The sequence below is a fragment of the Chiloscyllium plagiosum genome, chromosome 15, assembly GCF_004010195.1.
Source record: "Chiloscyllium plagiosum isolate BGI_BamShark_2017 chromosome 15, ASM401019v2, whole genome shotgun sequence".
Classification (NCBI taxonomy): Eukaryota; Metazoa; Chordata; class Chondrichthyes; order Orectolobiformes; family Hemiscylliidae; genus Chiloscyllium; species Chiloscyllium plagiosum.
In genome coordinates, this window is record NC_057724.1 from 9,365,886 (window position 1) to 9,390,960 (window position 25,075).

At 37.7% G+C, this 25,075-nt stretch overlaps 1 protein-coding gene across 3 annotated transcripts in view; it reads right to left on the reverse strand.

Moving 5' to 3' along the window:
- Nucleotides 1-23,331, reverse strand: part of LOC122557097 (U2 snRNP-associated SURP motif-containing protein-like) — a 43,303-nt gene extending 19,972 nt beyond the window's left edge. For 2 of the 3 annotated variants that reach the window (XM_043704394.1, XM_043704393.1), the window contains exons 1-16: nt 23,228-23,331; nt 22,283-22,397; nt 18,659-18,783; nt 16,254-16,321; nt 16,038-16,159; nt 15,658-15,737; nt 15,401-15,566; nt 14,158-14,366; nt 12,684-12,727; nt 10,437-10,541; nt 10,277-10,343; nt 9,010-9,179; nt 5,424-5,586; nt 5,047-5,126; nt 4,868-4,955; nt 2,043-2,171 (exon numbers count right to left, since the gene is read on the reverse strand). In XM_043704394.1, the coding sequence (XP_043560329.1) occupies nt 2,043-2,171; nt 4,868-4,955; nt 5,047-5,126; nt 5,424-5,586; nt 9,010-9,179; nt 10,277-10,343; nt 10,437-10,541; nt 12,684-12,727; nt 14,158-14,366; nt 15,401-15,566; nt 15,658-15,737; nt 16,038-16,159; nt 16,254-16,321; nt 18,659-18,783; nt 22,283-22,397; nt 23,228-23,305 (1,809 nt within the window). In that variant the 5' untranslated portion in view covers nt 23,306-23,331. Of the gene's footprint in view, nt 1-2,042; nt 2,172-4,867; nt 4,956-5,046; nt 5,127-5,423; nt 5,587-9,009; nt 9,180-10,276; nt 10,344-10,436; nt 10,542-12,683; nt 12,728-14,157; nt 14,367-15,400; nt 15,567-15,657; nt 15,738-16,037; nt 16,160-16,253; nt 16,322-18,658; nt 18,784-22,282; nt 22,398-23,227 lie in introns of those variants that run through there. The other variant, XM_043704395.1, reaches the window with a different exon arrangement.
- Between the last annotated feature and the right edge of the window lie 1,744 nt (nt 23,332-25,075).

The following is a 25,075-nucleotide window of genomic DNA, read 5'->3' on the forward strand; positions in this document are numbered from 1 at the left end:
TTCCAGCTCGGCGAACAAAATCACAGCAACGAGCACCCGAGCTACAAATCTTCTCTCAAACTTTGAACAATACCATCAACAGTTACAACTTATCAAGCAAGACAACAGGTAAAATACTGAAATGTTGAGAATACAAATAGTGGCATAGTAGGTGATAATATAATAGAAGGATGAGCTTCAGAGAGTTAAATAGCAGTTTTACAATAAGCTAATAACTTTATATCTTATATACTCATGTGAAAATCTATCTTGTGTAAAAGTTGACCCTAGTTTTTCAGGGGTCTCTTCCTGACCATATATGCAGCCTTAAAGGGCACAGTATTTGGATACTACCAGAACGCACTATATACAAAGGAACCTCAATTATCTGGACGAGATGGGTGGGCACTATTTCGTTCAGATAATTGATTATTCTGTTAATTGATTTCCTCTGGGGCTCGGAGTTTCTGTGAAGTCTGCTCCCTGTGCAGGAGACTAAGCAGCAGCACACTGCGCGTGAGCCCCCGCCCCGACTGCCCCCAAACCATCAGCCTCCACCCTGCCCCCAAACCCCGTAGGTCCCCCAACGCAGTTTGCCCCCAACACCTTCCGCCCCATTGCCCACCCCCAAATCCGTCCACTCCCACCTTGCCTGCCCAACAGCGCCTCCCCAACCCCATCCACCGTCTGATCTGCATCTGTGCCCCCGCCGACCGCCCCACTCCCCCATCTGCGAGAATGGACACCAACAGTAAGACTGCTGCTGCCTATGTGGGGTAAGTCTCCAAATAGCACACTTGCACACACACACTCACTTTTTACTGCAACTACCGGACAATTTTGGAGAGATTATCTGTGGAATGGGGGAGGTTTAGGGGTGTAGAACTCCAGGGAGAGTGTGGGGGAAGAGAGATGGAGGGTGGGAGTTCAGTCATTTAGAGATGGTGCCTGGACTTTCCAGGACTGTTCTCGGCAGCATTTCAGTGAGCCGAGTTCGTTTTTAATCATTGTATTTGTAAACAAAAGACGCGAGCAGGGTTGAAACAGCTCTTTGATGTAATGTTTCTATCAGAATCTTGAGATCCCCTTTGGATAATCCGATATTCAGATAATCGAGGTTCCTTTGTAGTTACCTCAAAATTTCATTACCAGTATAAGAAAATTTGATGTGCTGGTATTTACCGATGAACTATAGAACTAAGTTGTATATACAGTAAGAGTGTTAATATGACAAAGCAAGCTACGGTAAATGTGTACTCTCTACAGTAGGCTTTTGATGATCATGCTTCTGAACACCGGTAGGCTACTGGTAAATTACGGCACAAATTTACCTGATGTCCTAACCATCTGCTGGTATGCCGATTAACCTTTGTATGTATGTGCAGACCTACATACACTTTACAGTACTGGTAACTGGAAAACGGTACAACAGTACCATTCTACCATAGCAGGCAGAATGGAGACAGTTATTTTATAGATAAATATTCAATAATGGCCATAACTCTTTTTCATTTTTTTTTCTTTTATGTAGAGCTCTGGCTCTTGTTTGTCTATTTTGGACTCATACCAAACATGAATTTCATCCCATTGAAAACAATACTCGTGTAATAGTCGACCCCTTAATTTCAGCTTAAAAAAACTCGCTAAAAAAATTTGACTTTTACGTGAGTATATATGGTATTTTCAAGCTTTTTTTAAAAAAACTATTTTGCCATTTTTTCCATCATAGGAAGCAGAAAAACAATGTCAAATATGTTATCAGCATCTGACTCAACAGCTACCTGTAAAAGTAGTCTGCTCAATGCTGAATTAGTTGATCACAGCTCAGGCTCAAATGTTATAATTACCTTTAGCATCTCTTTGAGAAAGTAATGGGCTTAGCTGCTGTGTTACAACACCAACCATCACAATTTGAAGTTAAATCTACAGAATCGCTACTAGTGACATTAGCTGACATCTCCAGAACTGAGAAAGCGAATTGGAAGGGATGAAAAGAAAACAAGTGTAGTTCATTCACCATGTACTGGTGTTAAAAGGGTAATCTAGGTAATACTGATACATACCAGAGGTCTTTCTGATAAGTCATCATCCAGTTTCATTAATCCAAGGAATATATTCTGCAACCTTATGAGGAATGGCTCTGGATACACTGCCCAGTCCTCCCATGCTCGAAAGCAAGTCATTATCCTTTGCTAAATAAAAACAAAGCACAATCATTTTAAATATGGTATGAATTCATACCATATTCATTCCGCCAAATATTATTTTAATTCTGAACCTTGTTGAGCATGCTTGGATGAAAGGTTTAAGTTACAGTTAATCCGGGCAGGTAGAACTGTATAAAATATCCTGATACAATGAGCTGCCGTGTATGGTCACTGTAGGACAACTAAACAAACTTAAATGAACAACTAGAAATGCAGCAAGTGAACACTAGTTACTACTTTTACAAAAGGGATCAGACCACTGATGGCTATTAAAATAAATCTATGACATTACTGCACCATAAATTTAACAAATGCAGCAAATTAAAACCTGACAAATAGTAACCATACCAACGTTTTTAAAGAACACACTGAGAAAATGACACAGAATTAGTGCACGATGGCTCCATATGGCAAACTTGGATGTGACTCCTATGAAGCACCTAAAATCACCTCAATGCCGGTTTGTCAGATAGCGTGTTCATAAATCTATCTGTAATTGGGATGACAGACCTGTCAATGCTCACTGCTTTGAATTATGCTTTAAAGTAATAATCTGCTAAATTACTAAAGGATAATCAGTCTTTATGGAATCCAATTTCAGCTGAAGTCAATGCTGCCAAGAAAGCAGAAGGTAAAACATTGGATTAAAAAAAAACTTCCCTTATTCATAATTATACATTCATAATCCCAAGTAAAATCAATTTGGGGACTATGTCTAATGCCTCATGAAACTGCCACAATTTGGCATTACTTTTGCCTTAAGAGAACATAATATTAACAAATAGGAAGATGATCCAATTTTAATGCAGTAAGGGTGTTATCTTCTATGGCTGCACTGACATCTTAATGCTGCATCAATTATGTGCTATTCCCAAGCTCGAAATTCTCAACCCTGACTATATGTGTCACGCAATGAGAAGCCAATCTATTCCCCATGACTACCCGCCAAGAATATTATATAAAGAAAAGCATCAAATCAGATCTGAGCATGATGAAAATTATGTACACACAACAGCAAATTCTAAACGGGTAATCAAGCAAAACTGAGATTTCATGCAGAGATACTTATCCTATACTGCATGACAAGTGGTCTCTGTAAAGGGAAACCCATACAGGAAGACAATCTCTTTCATTTAGTTTATTTCCCTGGGTTGAAATGTTATTGGATTGCATTTGTTTCCGTGTTTTTTTTTAAAATGACTGAATTCAGTAGAATATTAGCAATTTTGAGGAAATTTGTAGCTCAGGTTGATGTTAAGTATGTAAGTTAGCTCGCTGAGCTGCAAGGTTTGTTTTCAGATGTTTTGTCACCATACTACGTAACATCACCAGTTACCCTCCGTTAACTGTCTGTTCAACTGTCATGTCTAGAAATGGGAACACCTAAGGGATCACCAATATCAGGTCTCATAGTGGAAGCAGTAATGCAAAGACTTGAACAAGCTGCCCCTCCCATCCAACCCAAACTTTGGGTCTGTTATGTGAATGACACTTTTGTCATCACAAAACAGAACAAATTAGAGCAAACACACCATACCAACAACAATATCTTGACAGGCATAAAATTCACAGAAGAGGAGGAGAACGACAATAGACTCCCATTCTTAGACATGACAGGTGAACGTTCAGTTAACAGAGAGCTTCAAACCAGCGTTTACAGAAAAACACACACTGACCAAATACTTAACTTCAGAAGCAATCGCCCCAACACCCAAAAACAGAGCTGCATCAAGACATTTCAAGGAGCTACATCACACTGCAGCACCCAAGAACTACAAAAAGCAGAAGAAAAATATCTATTCAACATCTTCAAGCCCACAAACCTACCAACACGCTTAAACAGCGACTAATGAACCTAACAGATTCATTAGATATCAATAGCAAAACTAACGCCATTTGCAAGATACCAGACAAGAACTGTAACAAACACAGACAAACTAACAGGAAACTTGCCCCCAGGATACACAAACATCAACTAGCCACCAAAAGACATGACCCACTATCACTAGACATACACACAGACAAAGAACACCACATTGACTGGGACAGCACAAACATCCTAGGACAGGTACAACAAAGACACGCAGAAGAATTCTTAGAGGCACTGTATTCTAACCAGAATTCCATCAATAAACACATCGATTTAGATCCGATCTACCTCCCCTTGAAAAAAACCCCAGAAATTACATCATCCAACTTAAGAAACCAAGACCTATAAATAGAGAGACGGACATATCACCAGCACTTTACCTGAGACTCTGTCTGATAATGTTATCTAGTATGGTGACAAAACATCTGAAAACAAACCTTCCAGCTCAGTAAGCTAACTTACTTATCAGTAAAATATGCTTCCCTGATTGATCACTCCAGTAATCAACTGCAAGGAACATCCTTAAATCTGTCGCATTAAAGACAACAGACTCAATTTAAACCTCAGCAGTTGAGTGCCCCTAACCCAGATAATGAGATGAGGTCATCCAGGTATCAGGGTAGTCCAAAGTCAAGTAGTCACCATGTTCTCTGAAATTAAAATAAATGGATCCAAGTGACAAATGGAAGATGGCAAGGAAATTGTTCTTCTAAAAATAAAATTACAGCTAGACAAATTCATGTTCTACTAAACCAAGCCACACTTTGCACAAAAGAGAACACCGTGTTCTTTCTTTCCTGCAAAAACATACCTTGAATTGTTCTGCTTGAAGTCTTGCTTGAATCACTTTATGGGCCTCATGCATATCTGTAAATATCTGAGGGAGCCTGGTTTCAAAACTGTTAAAGGAATAAAATAATCTTTAAATTACACGGATATCTTTCCAAAAATCATCTTAAAAGACTGATAAGGAAAACAAATGAAACTTACTATTTCCTATAGTAAGAGGCATTGGCTACTTTAGCACAAGAATTATAGAGAATGTCAGACACCAAGTACAGCCTTGCTATCTGCAATGAAAAATATTCATGAATGGGTTCAGTTTTTGAAATCCAAAAACTGTCTCTTATAAACAGTATTACATGCACAAGTATGAATTTAAATTTGAGCAATATTCTAATTTACTAGCCCACGGAATCAGATTACAAGTTTGCTGGAAAACTTCAACAATGCCAAGAAATATAATTAAACCTTAATAAGATTTCAATGTTGGAAAGTGATGGTGAACGATTGTGGCACAAAGGAATGACCAACTTTTTGCATACTTTAACACAGGCACACACAACATTTAACTTCTGTAAGTTTACCTTTTTCTGCAGTGGAGTTTGTAAAATAGACAGTGACTCTGCAATGCAATCCACTATTTCCTCAGCAGCCTCTGCATTATTCAAACAAAAGACCATAGCATCTCCTATGTCGTTTCGATGTGGTGCCAGGCCTCTCAAGATATTCTCCAATTTATCTCTCTGCCTGTAACATTTTATAACATTAGGTACACGCTGCAAATTATATGTTAAAAGATCTACATCGCAAATCAAAACAAAGTACAAACAATTCTCATTTCTAAATTTTTTTTTCGTTAAAAGCGGGCTTTACAGGCAAGACCAGTGCTCATCTCCTATTTCCAATTGTCTAGAGATCAGGTACAAGTCAACCATATTTCTGTAGGTCTGGAGTCATCTGTGGGCAAACCTGGTAAGGATGATAGATTTGCTTTCCTAACGGACAGATGGGTTTACAGTACGTGACAGCTGACAATGATTACTTGGTTGGCATTCAGCCAACTTTTTATTCTAGTTGATTTTTAATTGAATTTAAAGTTCACGATCTGCAATTGTGGGATATCAACCTACATGCCCAGAACATTAGCCACGAGTTTTGAATTACTAGTCCAGTCACATTACCACTATGCCACCATCTCTCCAAATGCAGTAGGAATCAAGTAAAAGTTCACCGTCACAATATCTACAATGGCAATGCTTACTCTGCTATTATATTTGTGAAAAGTATAGGGACTTGACCATCAATGATCAAAACCTAGACAGTAATTTTAAAACTAGCATTGTCCAAAAAACTTTACATTTTAGGAAACGAAGTCTCATTTCCAATGCTGACAAACATTACCAATATCATTTCACGGGGCACTAAAAGTTTGAAACGCAATTGTTCAATTTTTTGGTTTGCACTTAGCAGTGAAGTGAACATAACTCCCACCAAACTGAAATATGAGCTGAAATGTGTATTTCAAAGAAAAAAAGCCATTTGAATGATATAAATCATATTAATGGTCAGTCAGCAATTGTGGGCAAGGATAAGACAGCCTTTCCACAATTGCCACAAGCTGCTGGTTTAGTCACATCACTGTTAGTTTTGTGAAAATGGTTTCTTGTAGTTAACTGCCCAGTGAAAGGAGCTGCAGTGTTGGAAACCAACTGGCAATCCACTGAGTGGAGGATCATGATTGGAGGTCAAGGTACCCCTGTGCAGCAATTGCTGCCATATTCCAGTCAGTAAAATCTTCAAAGTAAAGGCACTTTGACAACTACTGTGAAATGCAAAGTATGCAAGATGGGAGGGGATGCAGGCAGGTGAGACTACGGCAAGGTGCTAAGTGGGTGGAAGTGATTCGGAATGTGTGAGGCATGACAGGTGACAAGCAAATGAGTTCACAGAGGCAGAGTTCAGGTGCTCCAGGGCAATTAGGGGCAGCAGTTAGTAACAGCTATTTTTGAGAATGCATGTGCAGGCGTGTGCATGCGTGGGCAAGTGCACATGTGCGTATGTGCGCGGAGGGACTCTATGACTAGCCAGGAGTGAGAGTAGGTTTTGATCCTCCAATTTTAGCTGCAAAATGATGAAGACAACTCGCCAAAACTTCTGATTTAAGAGTCAGCGTCGGTGTATCTCTGAGAGGTTTCCACATACTGGGCAATTGTCATTGGAAGTTTAAACTTCTTAGACAATTATCGCATATTCAGTATGACAGAACCTTGTCATGATGGCACTACTGGACAACTAAGACCCTGAAATAAATCTGATTGATAGATCATATTGTTATTTCAGTTGGTATGGTGGTCAGTCACTAAACATAGTCACAAGATGGTGAAGAGCTTCTTTAATAACAAAGTTTTAAAGGACACTATTACACCAAAGAAAAATCTAAGGAAAATCTAAATATGGAATACAGTTTGAAAGATCTTATAAATCACAGAAAAATAAAGGCTCATACCTTACCCTACACTTACCCTTCACAGAAGTAACCCACATAAAACAGTATGCCACTATTTTAAAATACAAACTCTAGAACTTACACAAAAAAAAAACACTTCTCATCATATTTCAAAGAGGTGCCAATGTACAATTTCAGGGTATATCTAGTCTCAATCACTAGATATAGAAAGATCTGGGCCAATATCAAAGATATATGTAGATATTAAAGACCGCATTACTAGTGTCTTTTTCCAATTGCAGCTTACTGTTACCTGTGAGCGAGGGTGTTGAGAGCAGGATGGACTGGGAAGTATGTAAGCAGGATGACAAGCAAAACAGCAAATGGAACTAAGCGTTAAGCCGGTGCATAATGATGTCAACACCACCAGATATACACCCATGGGCAGAGTTGGTGGCAATGTGTAGAAGTAGGTATATAATGATATACGACACTAAATCCTACATTCTGCCCCAGAGTGATAGCAGAAGATACAACATTCAAAATGTTTTGGCTTAAATTAATGCTGCACAGCTTACTATAGTGACTTGGACAGCCCAAAAGGTCTTCAGAATCAAGCCAGAAAAACTATGCTGAATCCAATCTTACCCAAAGACACCAGCAGACAAAAGCTGATGTTGCCAGTCAAACAAAATCATTCATTTATTGAGAGACTGATAACATTTTTCTTATTTAAAATATCATGTTATAACAGCAAAATATTCTCTGGCATGATTTCTCTTTCAATTGGGGGGGAAAAAGTGATAACTTTTTGCCTGTCATAGCTACATTGTTCTAAGTGTTCAACAGCACACTTAGATAGTTCAGTAACAACTAGGGTAGTGGTGAGGGTTGCCATGGGTCTCAGCAGTCTGGTGTTAAGCAGTAAAATTAACCAGCAACACTATTCCAAAGTATCAATTCTTGGAGCACAGGTGGGATCCGAGTCAGATTTGATCACTTCCATGGCCAAGTAGTCTACAAATATAACTACGTAGGTTCACACATCAATATCAATCCCTTTGCAAAGCATTATCAATCATATGACACCAATGGAACTGAACTTCAGCAGGAAGGAGTGTAGTTTGCTTGAAGTGCAAGCTAAAATTGCTCCAAGAATGCACTCAACACTGAGCTGGATTTGATGAGGTGAAGCTACCATGCATACTTATTAGCATAAGACAAAACACACTGTCTGCCAGATTATCAGGAATAACTTCAGACTGCAAAACATGGACAGTGTGCTCAAGGTGTTCAGGCGCATTAAAGAGAAGGGGAAAAAAAACCTACATGCCTTAAGGAAGGAGACATATCTTTCCATTTAAATAAAATTTCTGCAACAGCAGTGCAAACATATTGTTTCAACTGATTGTGGGTCAGGTGCAGGTAGGGCACGCTCAGGAATCAAGCACAACAGAAACTCACTACGCTGATCAGACACGGATTCCCTGTTTTACTGGCAGCGACTGGTTTAAATTAAACAATAAACTACTGAACTCGAGGAAAATATCAAAAACATGAGAATAAAGCTGCTAGATGAGCTTTTTTTAAAATAAAGTTTAAAAAAAAGATTTCACTAATACAAAGATTGAGTATTCCAGCAGTCACTTCCATTTTAACTATGTGAAATTCTTACAGACAATAAATCAGGGATTTGCCACCTTACAAGTGACAACATTACTCACTCATCCTTCAGTTGTCCTTTCTTCACTGGTTCCTCTTGTTCAACAGGCACTTCCATTTCTCCATCCTCCGGCATGCCATGCAAGTAGGGATTCATAGGTGGAGGTTTCCACACTGAACCACATTTAAATATTCGGAAATCCTCTGTTCGCCATTTAGTTGGAGAATCACCCTAAGTGCAGAGAAACAATGCAAGTAATTTGGATTTCAAAACCCCATTTTAGCTCAGATTTCTCTAAGTACATAAGAATCAGAGATGTACAGCATGGAAACAGACCCTTCAGTCCAACTCGTCCATGATGACCAGATATTCCAACCTAATCTAATCCCATTTGCCAGCACTTGACCCATAGCCCTTTAAACCCTTCCTATTCATATACCCATCCAGATGCCTTTTAAATGTTGCAATCGTACCAGCCTGCGGAACTTCCTCTGGCAGCTCATTTCATACACATACCATCCTGTGCGTGAAAAAGTTGCCCTTTTGGTCTCTTCTATATCTTTCCCCTCTCACCCTAAACCTAGGCCCTCTAGTCTGGACACGCCCACCCAGGGAAAAGACCTTGTCTATTTACCGTATCCATGCCCCTCATGATTTTATAAACCTCTATAAAGTCACCCCTCAGCCTTCGACGCTCCAGGGAAAACATCCCCAACCTATTCAGCCTCTCCCTATAGCTCAAATCCTCCAACCCTGGCAACATCCTTGGAAATCTTTTCTGAACCCTTTTCAAATTTCACAACATCTTTCCAATAGGAAGGAGACCAGAAATGCACGCAATATTGCAAATGTGACCTAGCCAATGTCCTGTAAAGCCACAACATGACCTTCTAACTCCTATACACAATGCTCTGACAAATAAAGGAAAGGAAACGCCTTCTTCACTATCCTTTCTGCCTGCAACTCTACTTTCAAGGAACTATGAACCTGCACTCCAAGGTCTCTTTGCTCAGCAACACTCCCTTGGACCTTACCAATAAGTGTATAAGCCCTGCTAAGATTACTTTCCCAAAGTGCAGCACCTCGCATTTATCTAATTTAAACTCAAAAGAAATGCTGGTGTAAATTAAATAATTCCTTATCCAGCATTTAGTTACCTTTTAATATACTAGTAAAATACATATGCAATGTGTTCTATTTTCCCTGAATGGAACAGTTGCAGATGAAAATTAAGTGAAGCTAACTTATTGTTAAGCGAGCCTACTAAAACAAAATTTGTTACATTGAACGAATTCACGGAATTTGTTTTGTTTTTAACTTTTACTTACCTGCAGAATTGAAAACAGTTTCCACCTATAGTATACATGCGCTGGGTTCTTGTTGTCAAATAGAAACCTGGTAAAGGATTTGATGAGAAGAATCACCACACCATTTTACTACATGAATAGAAAAAATAATTAAAGTCATGAATATAATATCAACTCTTACCTGAACTGGGGATTATTAATTTCACGATTCATAATTAAAGCTTCAAAAACTGGCCCCTCACGCACTACAAATTCAATCATTCGATGGATTAGACACAATAGGTTCCTAACAGAACAAAAGAAAATTAAACATTGTTCAAAAATACTCCATTATACACATTTTAAATAGCAAAGACAGACATACTTTCAAAAATGAAAGCCATTACACAGCAATTAAATCAACAGAAATAAGACAAGAGAGTTGATGCTGTCCCCTTTCTCAGTGAATCCACAATCTCAAAGCAAATGGTGCAGTGTTTCAAGATATATAAAGCAGATCTCCAATCCAACCGAAAACGTGCACAAGTACAACCACCTACATTTTACTGCATTACTTACTACTATCAGCTACTACAGGCAATATTTTTGCAATTGCGTTTAAACTTTAAAAATTGTATGAATTTTGTACTCTTCAGTGTGAAGGATGTTGGTGTTGGACAATGGAATACTTCCATTTTGGGAAACCAAAACAAGCATCAAACACAGATAAGAATACGAAAAGTTAGATGTTACTTTGCTCCAATGATAAGCTTAAGACCCAACCTCGAAAGAGCTCCCCAATTAAACTGATCTTTTCAATTTCCCATTTCTCAAGTATGATTTTTAGTTTTCTCGTCTAGTCCCACTCTCACTGGGAAAAGGACTGAATCTGTCCAAAAATATCTAATTTCAAGTTTTTTTTTACAACTAGAAAACAGATGAGACTGGGTCAAATCTAAATCCAGGACTAAGGTGAAAGGCTAGTTGTAACCCACTGCACCATCCAGTCCGACTTCCCCATCAGTAAAACTTGATTTTTCAGCACATTCCCAAACTTTTGGATGGTACATTTTTTTACAGTTGGACTCATTTTCACTTTTTAACCAAAACCAAAAACGCAGAAATTGTATTGTGCACATATTTAAGGAATAATGACAACTATTAACACCAAATTACAGCTTGTAACTCAATATTTAACCTTTTAAAGCCACAATATACAATAAGACTTTTCAAGACATTAAGTTAATTTGCAGGGATATATTTACAAGATGGTGAAATGCAATATTTTGAAATAATACTTGTGCATTGGAGGCCTCAACATTGCCAATCCTTTCTGAAACTGAGAAATCATCTAATTTTATAGCGAGCAACTTGTTTTCTAACAGTTACAAGTCATGAGACATGATGTGCTTCAAAGAACATACAGGCAATGGATGGGTGCTCTGGAATTGACGTTCACTAACTTTGATTACATTTTAATTCTGGTACATGCAGTTATAACAAAATATTCTACTTGCATACTAGATGTTCCTGCCATTTTACAGATGTATATTGCAGCTTTAAAATGTATCCACATTCTAATATCCAAAAGTTTTTTTTTAATTTTGTCACAGGAAAATAACAATCTGAAAGCAGCAAAACAATGTTATAAGTTGGGTTCACAAATCCAATGCAGCTGGTATACACAAGTACAGAAGCTATTTGTAGTGTAAGTATTACCTGAAAGTACTAAGTGTCCATAGTTCATGTGGCCGAGTTGGTTACTAATAGTAAAAACTACCAAAGTGTGAAGAGCTAACAGGCTCAAACCGTGGTTGTGCATCCTTGTTATCCCACGAAGCCCTGGATGTTCGTACGGAAACCAGTGAAAACCAGCACCAGGCTCCACACAGTTCAGCGTCCTGAGGCATCAGCAAGCCGTCACTTCAGTCCCTGCTCCTCTGGTCCATTCATTGTGCTGTGACTAAGGCACACTCTATCCACGAATCTATTTATGTGTTTTTTTTAAAGCTACGTACCAAGAGTCCCCATTCCTCTGAGCAAGACATCACAGTATAAATTCAACCGAGTTCATTACTAAGCAACAGCAAAGTATAAGTCAACACTTCAACTACATTTTAGTAACAGAAAAACTCTGCCAAAATTGAGAAACCCTTCACAGACATCTGCCTATAATTAACAAATAAAGTTTCAGCACAGATGTAAGAGTTAAATCTAGATAATCCACTTATATTAAACCACTTCTTGGATTAAATATTGATAATTCATGATCTGAGAGTGGAATTAACAGAATACTTCTAGAACTATATGGTTGCTCGCAGAAATGGGGCCCATCTTTTAAGGCACGTAAGCACACGTGGAAAAAATCCTTTGGTCTACTAAAACTCTTGTCGCAAATAGGCTGCTTAGTCGTAGTAGCAGTAGTAGTAAGAATGAACTGAAAGTGTACCTTTCTGTTGGGATAACCACTTTGACTACGGCTTCGGACAGAGTCTGCACATGAAGTCACATCAAATAGTAAAAATATAAAGAATGTGAGTATTTGCTGGTGAAACACTGCAGGACATACAGCATCAAGAACAAAATAAAAACAACAGTTGGTATTTTAATGCTATGCCATTTAACCAGAAGACAAATACCTCTCAAAAAAGAAAGCACGAAATACCTGAAAGCAGCCTACTCACCAGGGCATTTGGCTAACACGATATCTACATATCTGGATTTTGGTTAACGTTTGTTCGTACTACTCTAATGGGTACTACTAGGTTCAATTGTCAGTTGTTGGATCGCAGTGCAGACATACCCTTAAGCATCACTACATAGTTGTATGCAGAGTTTTACAAAATACAAAATAGTCGTTTTGGTGTTATGGGAACCAGAATGTCAAATCCTAAAAAAAGTTTAATAGCACAAGTTTGGTTTTAACTTTGTTAAAAACAACAGTATATGGTAGAAGTTGTTATTAACAGTTTCAACAGAGGTTATCTTGCTATTTTACAAGACTTTAGGGGTGGGTAGTAACATGCCTGCATTCCAGAACAGAATGTTTAAAAAACTAACATTTTAAAGAAGTCCCCTGCAATAATAGTACAAGACAATGAGCTGAAAGCGCTCAGTTTGGGATGACTTGAATATTTGGTTTACTACATGCTAGCACTGACAAAAAATGTTTCTCTCTCTTTCAAATGAGAATGATTGTTTTTATTTTACTTATTTTAAGCATTTACATTGTATAATACACATATCAGAACATGGTTAAATTCTGAATATAGTGCGGAAGTCTTCAATTTGGACAGTAAGAAAACTCAGAACTTTTTAAAAAGTGCTTTGGACACTTTGCCTCTGAGAAGATGAATAGGTTGCAAGCATGATAATTTGACACAACGATTGATTTCCTATTTTGGTAAACTAAAATTATTATGCAGGGTGAATAGAACGCAGAGTATGCTGAAGATTTTTCATTCCTACCATGTGCTCACCAAAATGGGCTGCTCATTTTTTTCATAACCAAGGTTTCCAACTCTGTTTAAACTAGCTGCTAAATGACTCTGCCTTCAAAAGATCACAAAGACAAGCGATATAGTTCCATGCATTTCATCCTGTTCAAAAAAAAACTATGTTCTTAGCCTGGTCATTAAGCTATTTTGGAAGGGTCAAGTCTGACACTAGGTCAATTTGCAACCAAGCTCCCAAACACACTGAGTAAATAAAACCAGCGTCAGTTTTTTTTTAATAGAACATGTCATGGTGACAAGAACAACCTCAAAATCAATGTATTACCTCACTATGCAACTATAAATTTTTTTTTAAAAAGTCAACCTCCAAGCTTTTAAAGACTCAAACACTAGATCTATAGTAATATTTAGATTCATATTCAATTCTTGATTGTCTAGCATGCATAGAAATCATACACATAGTTTTACCTTCTCAAATTCCTCCTTTGATTTTGAAGGCGGCAGTGGTAAGTCAGGGTTCCGCAGCCTCCCTCTAGGCTGTGCATTAAAAGGTAAACCCGATGGAGGTGGTGGAAGCGTCAATTCCATCATAGCTGGTGGAATATATATAGGATATGGAGGTGTGGGCACGGCCTTTCCCCAGCCCAGCTTCATTTCATAACCCATTATAAATTTCCCTGTAAACATGATGTCACACAGAAGCTTTAGGACATAAAATAACTGTGTTACTCTTTAGTATTAGTCAACTAATTAATTTAAAATATACTGACTGAGAAGCCACTATGGATATGCAAAAGAACACAATTTCAAATTAAGATATATTCATAAAGTTAGCTTGCACCATAATAACATAACTGATAACAAGAAATGTTGGAAAATGCCCAATCTTTGGCAAGGAGGAGAAGTGCCATGAAGTGATAATTGCATAAATTCTCAAACATTTCCAGCAACCACCATTAGCCTTGCAAAATTAAGAGCGTGTTGTCAACACATTTGTAAATTTGTGCCACGAACACAAGTGAAGTGCACACTAGTTTTGGCCTGGTCTTCCACGTTGTAAGGACACTATGACTGATGGCCTTAACATGAAACTGAATAGTAGAGGCCAAAAAGCTGAATAATTGTAATCACAAAGGTCTGAACCTTGCAGGTATTAAATTGTTCCTCGAAATTTTCTCCTTAAGCATCATTTTAAACATTTTTCCCCTGTCCTAAACCAACTTTTTGTACTCGTACTATTTAATTTATCTAATTCATCCCATTGTCATCTCTGTTGTTTCTCCGGTTTCTTGCTTTTTCTTTCTATTGAACTAACTAAAGAAAAACACCATTAGGCCAATTGGTCATAAGGTCTCAAAATGCTGGTTATCTCACCCCACTGTAATCAATACTCAATTGCAAAAATAAGGCCTGAAAGGTGAGGAAAATACAATCCACAGTGCTCTGCATGAAGTATCCTATTTCAGCAATCTCTGAGCCATAATCTGCAAAATTTGTAGAAGTATTGCCTCTGAAGCATGAACTAAGTTAGTATCAACTGGACACAAATCTTCAATTTCATATATGTTGAATTGAGTTCTAGTCAACTGTTACATATCTTGACATAGTACTGAAGCTAATAGTAGGCATCCAAGAGTCAGATAATACTTATGCTTATCAAACTTTGCAATCTAACTAGGCATTAAGTCACTTTCTACTTTGTTCTACTTACCATTGAGAGATTTAAGGGCTTTATCTGCATGTTTTCTGTTCATGAAGGCAACAAACCCACAGTTTCGGAGTCTAGCCCGTTCTTCTTCTGTTCTCGGCCACATGATTTTTACACTTGCCAAAGGGCCAAATTTGCCAAATTCCTTACAAAGCATTTCTTCATCCATCTAAAATTACAGAAACATCTGTCTCATTAAAAAAAGCAATACATCCCAAGAATCCAAAATGTGACAAACTAGAATAGAAACCTGAAGATACCTGTGGGTTTATGTTTCCAACATACAAGTTTGTGGTATGAGGATCCCCTGAATCGTATGATCCTGGAGTATCGTCAAGCACTGGATATTATGTAAAAATAATGAATTTTGCATGAAAATTTGTATTTCTGCAGTAGATACACAAGTATTTTGTCTGCATAATCGTAACTTATTAAGTACATCTACCAACTAATGCTCGTGTAAATTAGGAGTTGCTTCAGATATAGGCTACAGAGTAAAAGGTAGCAAAAGTCTTTGTTGACTAGATTTCGAAGGCACACAAAACAGGAATTAATGAAGCACACTTTGCCTTCAATTGATAGTTCAATGTTCAATTCTAACAGTTAACTGTAAAAAAAAGATGATGAAATGAACACTTACAGACACGTCTGTTTACTTGCTGTTCCACATCAGTGGGCATAGGTTCAAATCTACTTGGTCTTAAATTTCCTTCTTTATTCTTCTTTTTATTTTTATGTCTCTCTTCACGCTCTTCCTGAATCCTACATGGATATTAAAACAAAACCATTCTAAATAATCACTCAATGTTATATTTTAAGAAACTGCAATTTATAATCTGCACTTTGCAGCACTTACTGTTTGAGTTCTTCTTTGAATATTTCCAAATTGCTCTTCTTTTTCTCATCTTTCACTTTTTTATTAGTCTATATTTAGTGCAAAAGAAGGGTAAAATGTTACTTATGCTATGCAGGACAATTATGTCAAGGCACACACAAATCCCCACTGCAAAGCAGTTTTTTTGTCATAGGCACCGAGCCATTAGTGAACTGGCATTCCAAACTAGAAATGAATTATCCGAAATCCCAAGGCATTTCCTCAATTCTGATCTTAAAATGCTGACGCCTTTAGAATTAAGCATCACAATTATGCTTTGGTAGAAACTTTATATATATGTAGTTTGATACAGCCTAGTTACATCATTCACTGTCCTGAAAGTTGTTGATTAATACAAAAGAATATATGAGGCATTTCCCCATCTACTCTTGCTTAAAGAAAAGGACGTGGTACAGATTTGTTTCTGCCACCTTACAAGTTAAAGCTTTATAAAAGGTCCAACCTTTAAAGTACTCCAGCATTCCAGCTCTCAAGGTTCTAATTAAAACTCTAATGCTATGCCAACAATGGACCTTTCAGCCAATCAAGCCATAAACACAATGAGAAATAAAATCAAACTTTTGGTTTTGAATTCTGACTGATAAGCACCAGTGCTTAAAGACATAGAAGATAAATATGACAATGTAGACCAACACAAAGGCATCACTCAAAAAGACGACAAATCATTAATTTCTTGTATCTTGCGGAATTGCAAGCTGGTGTATAAGGAAAGAAGTATGTTCAAAGTACTGATCAATTTCAAAATATTTTGAGATAAATGGGAAAACTGACTGAATTCCTTTTGGAAATACTGCAATCGCTTTTATCAGAATATTACTGGTGAACTTCAATATTATCCCCAATTATTCCAGATCGTTTGAAAATCAAGTGCAGTCACAATATTTAAAACAGACAGGAGTTTGATTAGATTAGATTCCGTACAGTGGGGAAACAGGCCCTTCGGCCCAATAAGTCCGCACTAACCCGGCAAAGAGTAACCCACCCAAACTCATATCCCTCTGACTAACACTATGGGCAATTTAACATGGCCAATTCACCTGACCTGCACATCTTTGGACTGTGGGAGGAAACTGGAGCACCCACAGGAAACCCACCCAGTCACGGGGAGAACGTGCAAACTCCACATAGACAGTTGCCCGAGGCTGGAATCGAACCCAGGTCCCTGGTGCTGTGAGGCAGCAGTGCTAACCACTGAGCCACTGTGCTGTTTGACTTTCTTACAACAGAATTTTGTGTCATTCCTCCTCAAATTCTTATATAAGAGCAGCTTAAAATTTGGCAAGGGCTCTCTATATTCAAGCCCTCACTTCCAGTCATAGAGTCACAGCACGGAAACAGACCCTTCGGTCCAACTCGTCTGTACCAACCAGATATTCCAACCCAATCTAGTCCCACCAGCTTGTACCCAGCCCATATCCCTCCAAACCCTTCCTATTCATATACCCATCTAGATGCCTTTTAAATGTTGCAATTGTACCAGCCTCCACCACTTCCTCTGGCAGCTCATTCCATACATGCACCACTCTCTGCTTGAAAATGTTGCCCCTGAGGTCTCTTTTTAATCTTTCCCCTCTCACCCTAAACCTATGCCCTCTAGTTCTGGATTCCTCCACCCTAGAGAAAATATCTTGTCTATTTACTTGATCCATGCCCCTTATGATTTTATAAACCTCCATAAGGTCACCCCGCAACCTTCGATGCTCCAGGGAAAACAGCCCCAGCTTGTTCAGCCTCTCCCTATAGCTCAAATCCTCCAACACTTTTCTGAACCCTTTCAAATTTCACAACATCCTTCCGACAGGAAGGAGACCAGAATTGCACACAATGTCCTGTACAGCTGCAACATGATCTCCCAACTCATGTACTCAATACTCTAACCAATAAAGGAAAGCATACCAAATGCCTTCTTCACTATCCTATCTACCCGTGACTCTTCTGATAGGTTTCATCCTCGTCTTGGTCATGGGGATGCCTGGCTTTCCAACAGTATCTCAACAAAGCAACCAATCTCCATGTGTGTGCCAAGATGATGGGTGCATGCAGATTATTTAACTGTAAAAGCATCATAGTGAGGCTCATTCTATGCTTGTTAACCATCCACATTCAAGCATCTACAGTAGGAATAACTGTGCCACCTTTAGGGGAACAATTTCTTTTATTGTCTCCTTTCGGTCCACAAATTTAATAATCTCCAGGCTCCAGAATTCTCTCCTTATGCTCCTCTACCTCTCCTCCTGGAAAGCCAAGTTGCTAACCACTCCTCCAATCTTATTTGGTTGCGACAAGTTTCAATTCTCCAGAGCCCTCTCATAAATTATAATAACCCGTTTTGAGTGGGGAAATATAGATTATATACTCTTACGTACTGGTTTCTTTGCATCAGAAGATGAAGCTGGGGCAGAAGGAGTTTCTTGATGTGGTGTTTTCATTTCACCATACCTAGCTTTAGGCTTATACAGTTTAGTCTTCCTTTCATCTCTTTCCTTTTCATCTGAAAAATTTCAAAAATATCACTAAAGATGCGCATTATCCAAAAGCAAGATGCTGCAAATCCGAAATAAAAACAGGAAACGTTCTGTTGGTCAGGCAACATGTGATGAGAGAGAAACAACGTTCTGATGAAAACATTAAATACGTTACTCCATCCACAAATGCATCCTGAACTAAGTACATTAGGCAAACGGATAAAGTAAAAGTTGAAGCTACTGCTACACTTATTACATTGGCATTGAAAACATTGTAATGTTTTTATTTTTCCATTTCTGACTGTATTTTGATTTTAATTTTGACTTTTAACTGTGGACTTCAAGTGGAAAACAATTCTTTTAAACACAAGGATAGTTGAAGGATTACTGAATGTTTTAAAAGTAACCCGACATTCATTCTAAGTGCTGTTTCAGCAACTGCTTCTTCAAGTAGTAGTGAAAGTCTGGTTCAGACAAACTAGAGCCAGGGGACTGTGATAGACTGGAGCTTTGGCCAGCAACACATAGCTTATTAATTTATGGACTAATGACCAGTTATTGATGGCAAAGGCCTTTGGCTTGCCATGTGAATGGTTCTTACATAGTGAAACAGCTCTAGAGTGTGAACGTTTAAGGAAGAAGCAATCAAACTTTCACAATAGATACATTTCTGCTCTGCAGTGAAAACCACATTAAGGGTGATGGCAGTTTATTTTATCCTCAGTAATTCTGGCCTTTAACGTGCAAGGCAGAGACTTAAGTGTGAACCAGCACAAGTATCTGAAGGAGAATCAAGGAACAGCATGCCCTGACAATCATAAATAGATTCTAACTACTGATAAACAAAAATTATGTGCACAAATTATCATTAAGTATAGAATCCTGCTCCAGGCTTTCCATTAAACTGGGTTTGAAAGGTAAATCGGGGATTTTGACTACTTTTAAAAAATCTAACTTTTGTGACAACTCTGGCAATAGGGACTTTATCATTAATGCTGGGTCATGTTTATATAGTGATGCATCTAGGCAGGCAAAAAGTTGTCCAGACTAGAATTCCCCTCTCCTCTAAAATATAGTAAGGAGATAGCCTAAACCTTACTTTTTATTTTTATTTAAAGGGAAGCGTAAGGTGCTGTCTTCCAGATGTGATTAGATTAATCCACCACAAGGCTTTAAGTAAAACACACTTTATTCTTACTGAAATAACTGCAGAGACGCCGGTATCCCATCACCAAGTCACTCTGTGGCCAACCAGCAGAGTCTGTACCCAGGACTACAGAGTGTCTAAACCCCTGTTTATATTTTTTTTTAAACTAAAATCAACAGCAATAGCCAGCATGGAGTCAGTCCCCAGAACTGCAGTGTGTCTAAATCCCCTGCTTATATTGGCCAGACAAGACAGCCTGATTGGCCTAGGTCAACAAAACCTCATGAAGGATCTTGTAGGCAATACGGTAAACCTAGTTCCAGTCACTACACTTATAAACCACAGTTAGAATACAAAGAAAAGGAAGAATTGGCATATCCTTAACTCTACCGAAATACTTAAGCTAACATTTTATATAGCAATCATTAACTGTTCGAATATAGGCAGCATCTGATAAACCCCCCACCCCCCCTTGGCAAAAATGCAATTCAGTAAAATAAGTATAACTCTCACGTGCTATCACTCTCCAGTCCTAAAAAAATTAACAATCTGCCCTTTTGATTTTTTAAAGAGAAAGCCTCACTATCTAAGACTTCACTCCAGCAGAAAACTCAAGTTATTAGCTCAGCAGTAGCAGAAATCTTCTCACTAATTGAAAGCAAAATTAAGAAGCTTCCTGGACTTCTGTTAATCCTGACCGTTCCCCCTCCCCTCCCATTCAAGCTTAGTTTGTCTAATTTTTAAAAATGCAGCCAGAGATAGCTCTATACTGTTTATCAACAGCCTATCTAAACAGACATTCTGGTACTACTGTGGCAATATCTCTCTGTAGGAAAAAAAGGACAGAACATCGTACTGTACCAACACAGCACATGACACCTTAATTAGGAGGAAACAGCTCAGAATGTACACAGTTAAATGGAAAGACAGACTTGTTAAACTGCTTGCTAACTTTTAGGAAAATTTCTGCTAGACGCCAGACAAAAAAAACTTGGTTCTGAAATTACTCAGAAATTTGCACGAGATTTATTCTTGACAAATAAATCTCTACAAAAAAAGGATTATTTGTAATTATTTAAGCTTTGTCAGCACTCCAAACTCATGACTAATTACTGTGATGTCAGGTAAAAGGACTTGCAAATATTTTTAAAATTAGCAAACACAAAGGAAAAATACATTATTGGAATGAGCATAAATGTAGTTCTTATAAGTGAAGAAATATAGTACATTACATTAGTCATTAATGTAATGTTAAAAGATTAAATTGGAATATCTCTCTGGACATTATTGTAATATTAAAGGGTTAAAGTGCACTGACTGAACATTCTGGAAGTGGGTGGGGAGAACATTCATGCAGTAATGCAGATGACTTCCACTCCATTTAGACAGTCATTTGCTATTACTTCCCTACTATTACCAAATCAAACTATCATTCAGAGCCTTCCACTGAGAAATGCTTTCATAGCCATCCTCCGAAGCTAGGACATATCACACCTATGTTGTCTTGGGGATCACGGAGTCAGGAGTCATTTGCATAACGATTCCCCAGAATTAGGCATTTACATTTTCATCATCTCTAAGGATGATCTCATCCTACCATTGTACCTGGGGTAACGTGTCAGTGAGGGACCGGCCAGAATATCTGTGAGCATTATCAACTGGCCTGTATAAAGGAGATGTGTTTTCTTTATTCGGGGCCTCTTTGACTCGACTGTGCAGGCCTGCAAAGAGAGTCAAAGGGGTCACCTAGCTCATACAAGCTTTAATACACTAACTGTTTGCAGAAATTGGTGTGTGCGAATTGCACCTCGTGTGTGAAACCTTGGGAAAAGAAACGAACACTAGAAGACATTTAATTTGGTACATATTCCTTGACTATTGTTAAAAAGCTTGCTACCAGAGTTAATGGTTAGTTCTCATGCAGAAGTAGAGGCAAAGCTAATGACTTGGTACTAAAATTAATAGCACAAAGACAAATTGATCATGCAAATTGCACAGTCTTTGAAGTCTCGTCTACATCTTTAAGTCGCCAAATATTCACAGAATTTTACAGTGCATAAGGTCATTTGACCTGTGTTTGCACTGGCTCCAAAATGATGTACCTAGCTGGTCCCATTCTCCAGCCCAATCTCCACAGCGCTCTAAATTCATCACTTTCAGATATATATCCAACTCTTTTTGAAACCTCCTTTGGAAACCCCCACCACCACTGTCAGAGGCAGCGCATTCCAAATCCTAATAACTCGTGAATGAAGAGGTTTCACCTCATCTCACTCCTAACTTTCTTGCAGACATTCTTGAAATTGTGACCCTTTATCGGTAGTTATACTTTAATAAAAACAAATCACTACCAAATGAAGAATAATAAGGAAAATTACCTTTTGCTGCATTTACAATTCCCCCTCTTACAAAAGTTTTCACATTGCCTGTACCACCCGAATCAAATGACGCCAAAAATTCTTCATAGATTTCAGCTGCCTTTAGCTCCTCTTCCTGTTAAAAACAGTAGTTTATATTTTCAAAACTGTTATTTACTTTCACATCTCAAAGGAACAAATACGTCAATAAAGGAAACAACTTTTAAGCTGGCACTCATAATTAAAACTGCTGTAACTTACTTTTGATCTTAAGTTGTGGAACTAAAATATTTACTGTTTGTGAGGCAAGTAACATTTTGTGCATCACTGTATAAAGTGATATGTTTGAAGCAACATTTCAGTGGCACTCAATTTATCCACTCACTTCACATTTTTGTTCTTTATGTGATTTCTATCTTTCACAATTTAGACCTGCTCCACAGCAGAGGGAATTTACCAAAACAATGACTTTTCTTTCCACTCAGCTTTCAGGCAAAGTATTTCAATTGATCTTTGAAACATAAAATTGCATACCACCAATGTTAATTATTGCTTCTACAGTTTAAAATTCAATTACAGTGTAAAATCAGCATTTTGACTTAATCAAGCACTGGAAGATTATGAAAACAATGCAGGGGTACTTTGAAAATTATCCAGTGCAACATTTTTTGATTTAGAAATAACTACTTGAATTATATTTTAACTTGCATTGCCTGATACATGTTTCTCAATATTAAATGTAATTAATGTCCCTATATTTCTTTAAACTATAAATTCAAGTCAATGTTTTCCATAAATTTCAAAAATATTTCTTCACACTAGTTATTGTAACATTCATTCAAAAAAGAATCCATATTATATGCTTATAGCTCCTAAATTAAGAACATCAGATTCAATTTTTTATTCTCAATTCTCAGGCAACATAGAATCTGCAAACCATTATTAAGTGGAAATAGAAATACAAACCTTTTTTCTTAGTTCTTCTTGCCCTTTTTTGCTTAACGTCCTTTTTGAAGTGAAGCTCTTCAGTTTGTTTTCTGCCATTTTCTGCAGATAAACAGAAGTATTATTGAATCTGGTTCACACACTTGGTTAACTTCAAGTCAGCAAAAAACACTAAACCTGGTAGATAATCAGGTTCTCTAATAGGTTCTACTGAGGTGACGTCTTAACAACCCAAACTGATTGAACGACTGCAAAATAGAATTATCAAAAATATTACATGCACTCACTATGAGACACAAAGTTGTGGGGTAGAGAATTATAGAGCAAAGGTTGAAAGGTGGGAAATAAGAATTTCTAGCACAAGTTTTTAACCATATAAGCAGCATTAATTACTGAAAAAAGATTTTAATTTCAATGCTATACTGTTAATTTAAAATAAAAAAATCAGTCTAAAGGGTTATAGGCAGCTGTACAATTTTTCTTTTGTGAAAAGAACAGACACGATTAACTGAATGGTCTCATTCTGTGCTGCATAATTTGAGGTACACGGAATTTGTAACTAACATACAAAGTTAATCATTACTGCTTTGTGCCAGTGTTCATGCTTGTCCTCAACACAAAAGCTGCGAAAGAATATACTTCAAGCTTCTTAAAGGACCAAAATGAAGGCCTACAGAATACAATTCAAGGAAACATTTAAAAATAATCAATTTATAAATTAATTTACAAATTTAAAGCAACATTGATTGCCAAAAATTCGCAAATTTCTCTTCCGGCTAGTTGATTTGTTAAAACAAAAAAACTACCAAATTTGAGAAGTGTCTGCACCCAAGATGTTCACACCTGAACCCAATTTCTGGCAGAAAACGGGGCAAAGGCTGTGTAATTTGGATCTTTCCTACAGCAGTCTGAATCATCGTCAGACCCTGATCTAAGGGAGTTGGCTCACAAAAAACAGTAATCTTCAGCTTTTAGCTTCCAGCTAGGCAAACAACAATGATAACCATGCACAAACAGACACTGACTGGAATTTTCTGAAGAATGAAATTAAAGGTCAATTCAGGCCACACTCCAAAGTATCACTTATGAAAATCCAAGTTTGCAACTGTTTCTCTGGGCATAATCTCCAATGATTTTTATTAATACATCACCATGGTAACAGATATATGGAGACAATGAAAAACAGGTCTTTCTAGCTTTAATTTTTTTATATATAAAAAACCACCACAAAGAGGCTCGCAACCACCTTATCAGAAATGAAGGACGATTAGCAAATGCCAGTGAGGCTCATGTTCCATGAAAAAAATAAAAATAATCTCAGAAATAATGGCTAGCAATTGTAGAAATCAGTTTGGGTTGTTATTGAGTGTAATGATTCCTCATTTTTAAAAAAATTATTGATTTTGTACTACCTGTACTGGCATGGAAGAAGCCAGATCAAAACATCTCCAAATTCATTGAACACAGCTGGGTTTTGAGAGCAGATGAATTTTACCCCATTTTAAGGTAAAAACAAAATGCCTCAAAATTATATATTTAACCTTTAGGATCCTTACATGCTGTACAGCTCAATGCAATGGGGTTTTTATCTTAACAGCATTCTGAGAAGCAGACAATGATTTCAGGCCTAAACACCGTGCATCAGGTAGAGTCATTTGGTTAAACAGCAGAGGACTGCAATTAGCAGAACATAGAACACAGCCACTTCAGCTGTCTGCACCATGATCTATTCTAAACTAATCCAATCCGCCTGCACATGGTCCACGTCCCTCTATTCCCTGCCTGTTCATGTGTCTGTCTAAATGCCTCTTAAACTTTGCTAACGTATCTACTTCTACCACCTTCCCTGGGCAGTGTATTCCAGGCACC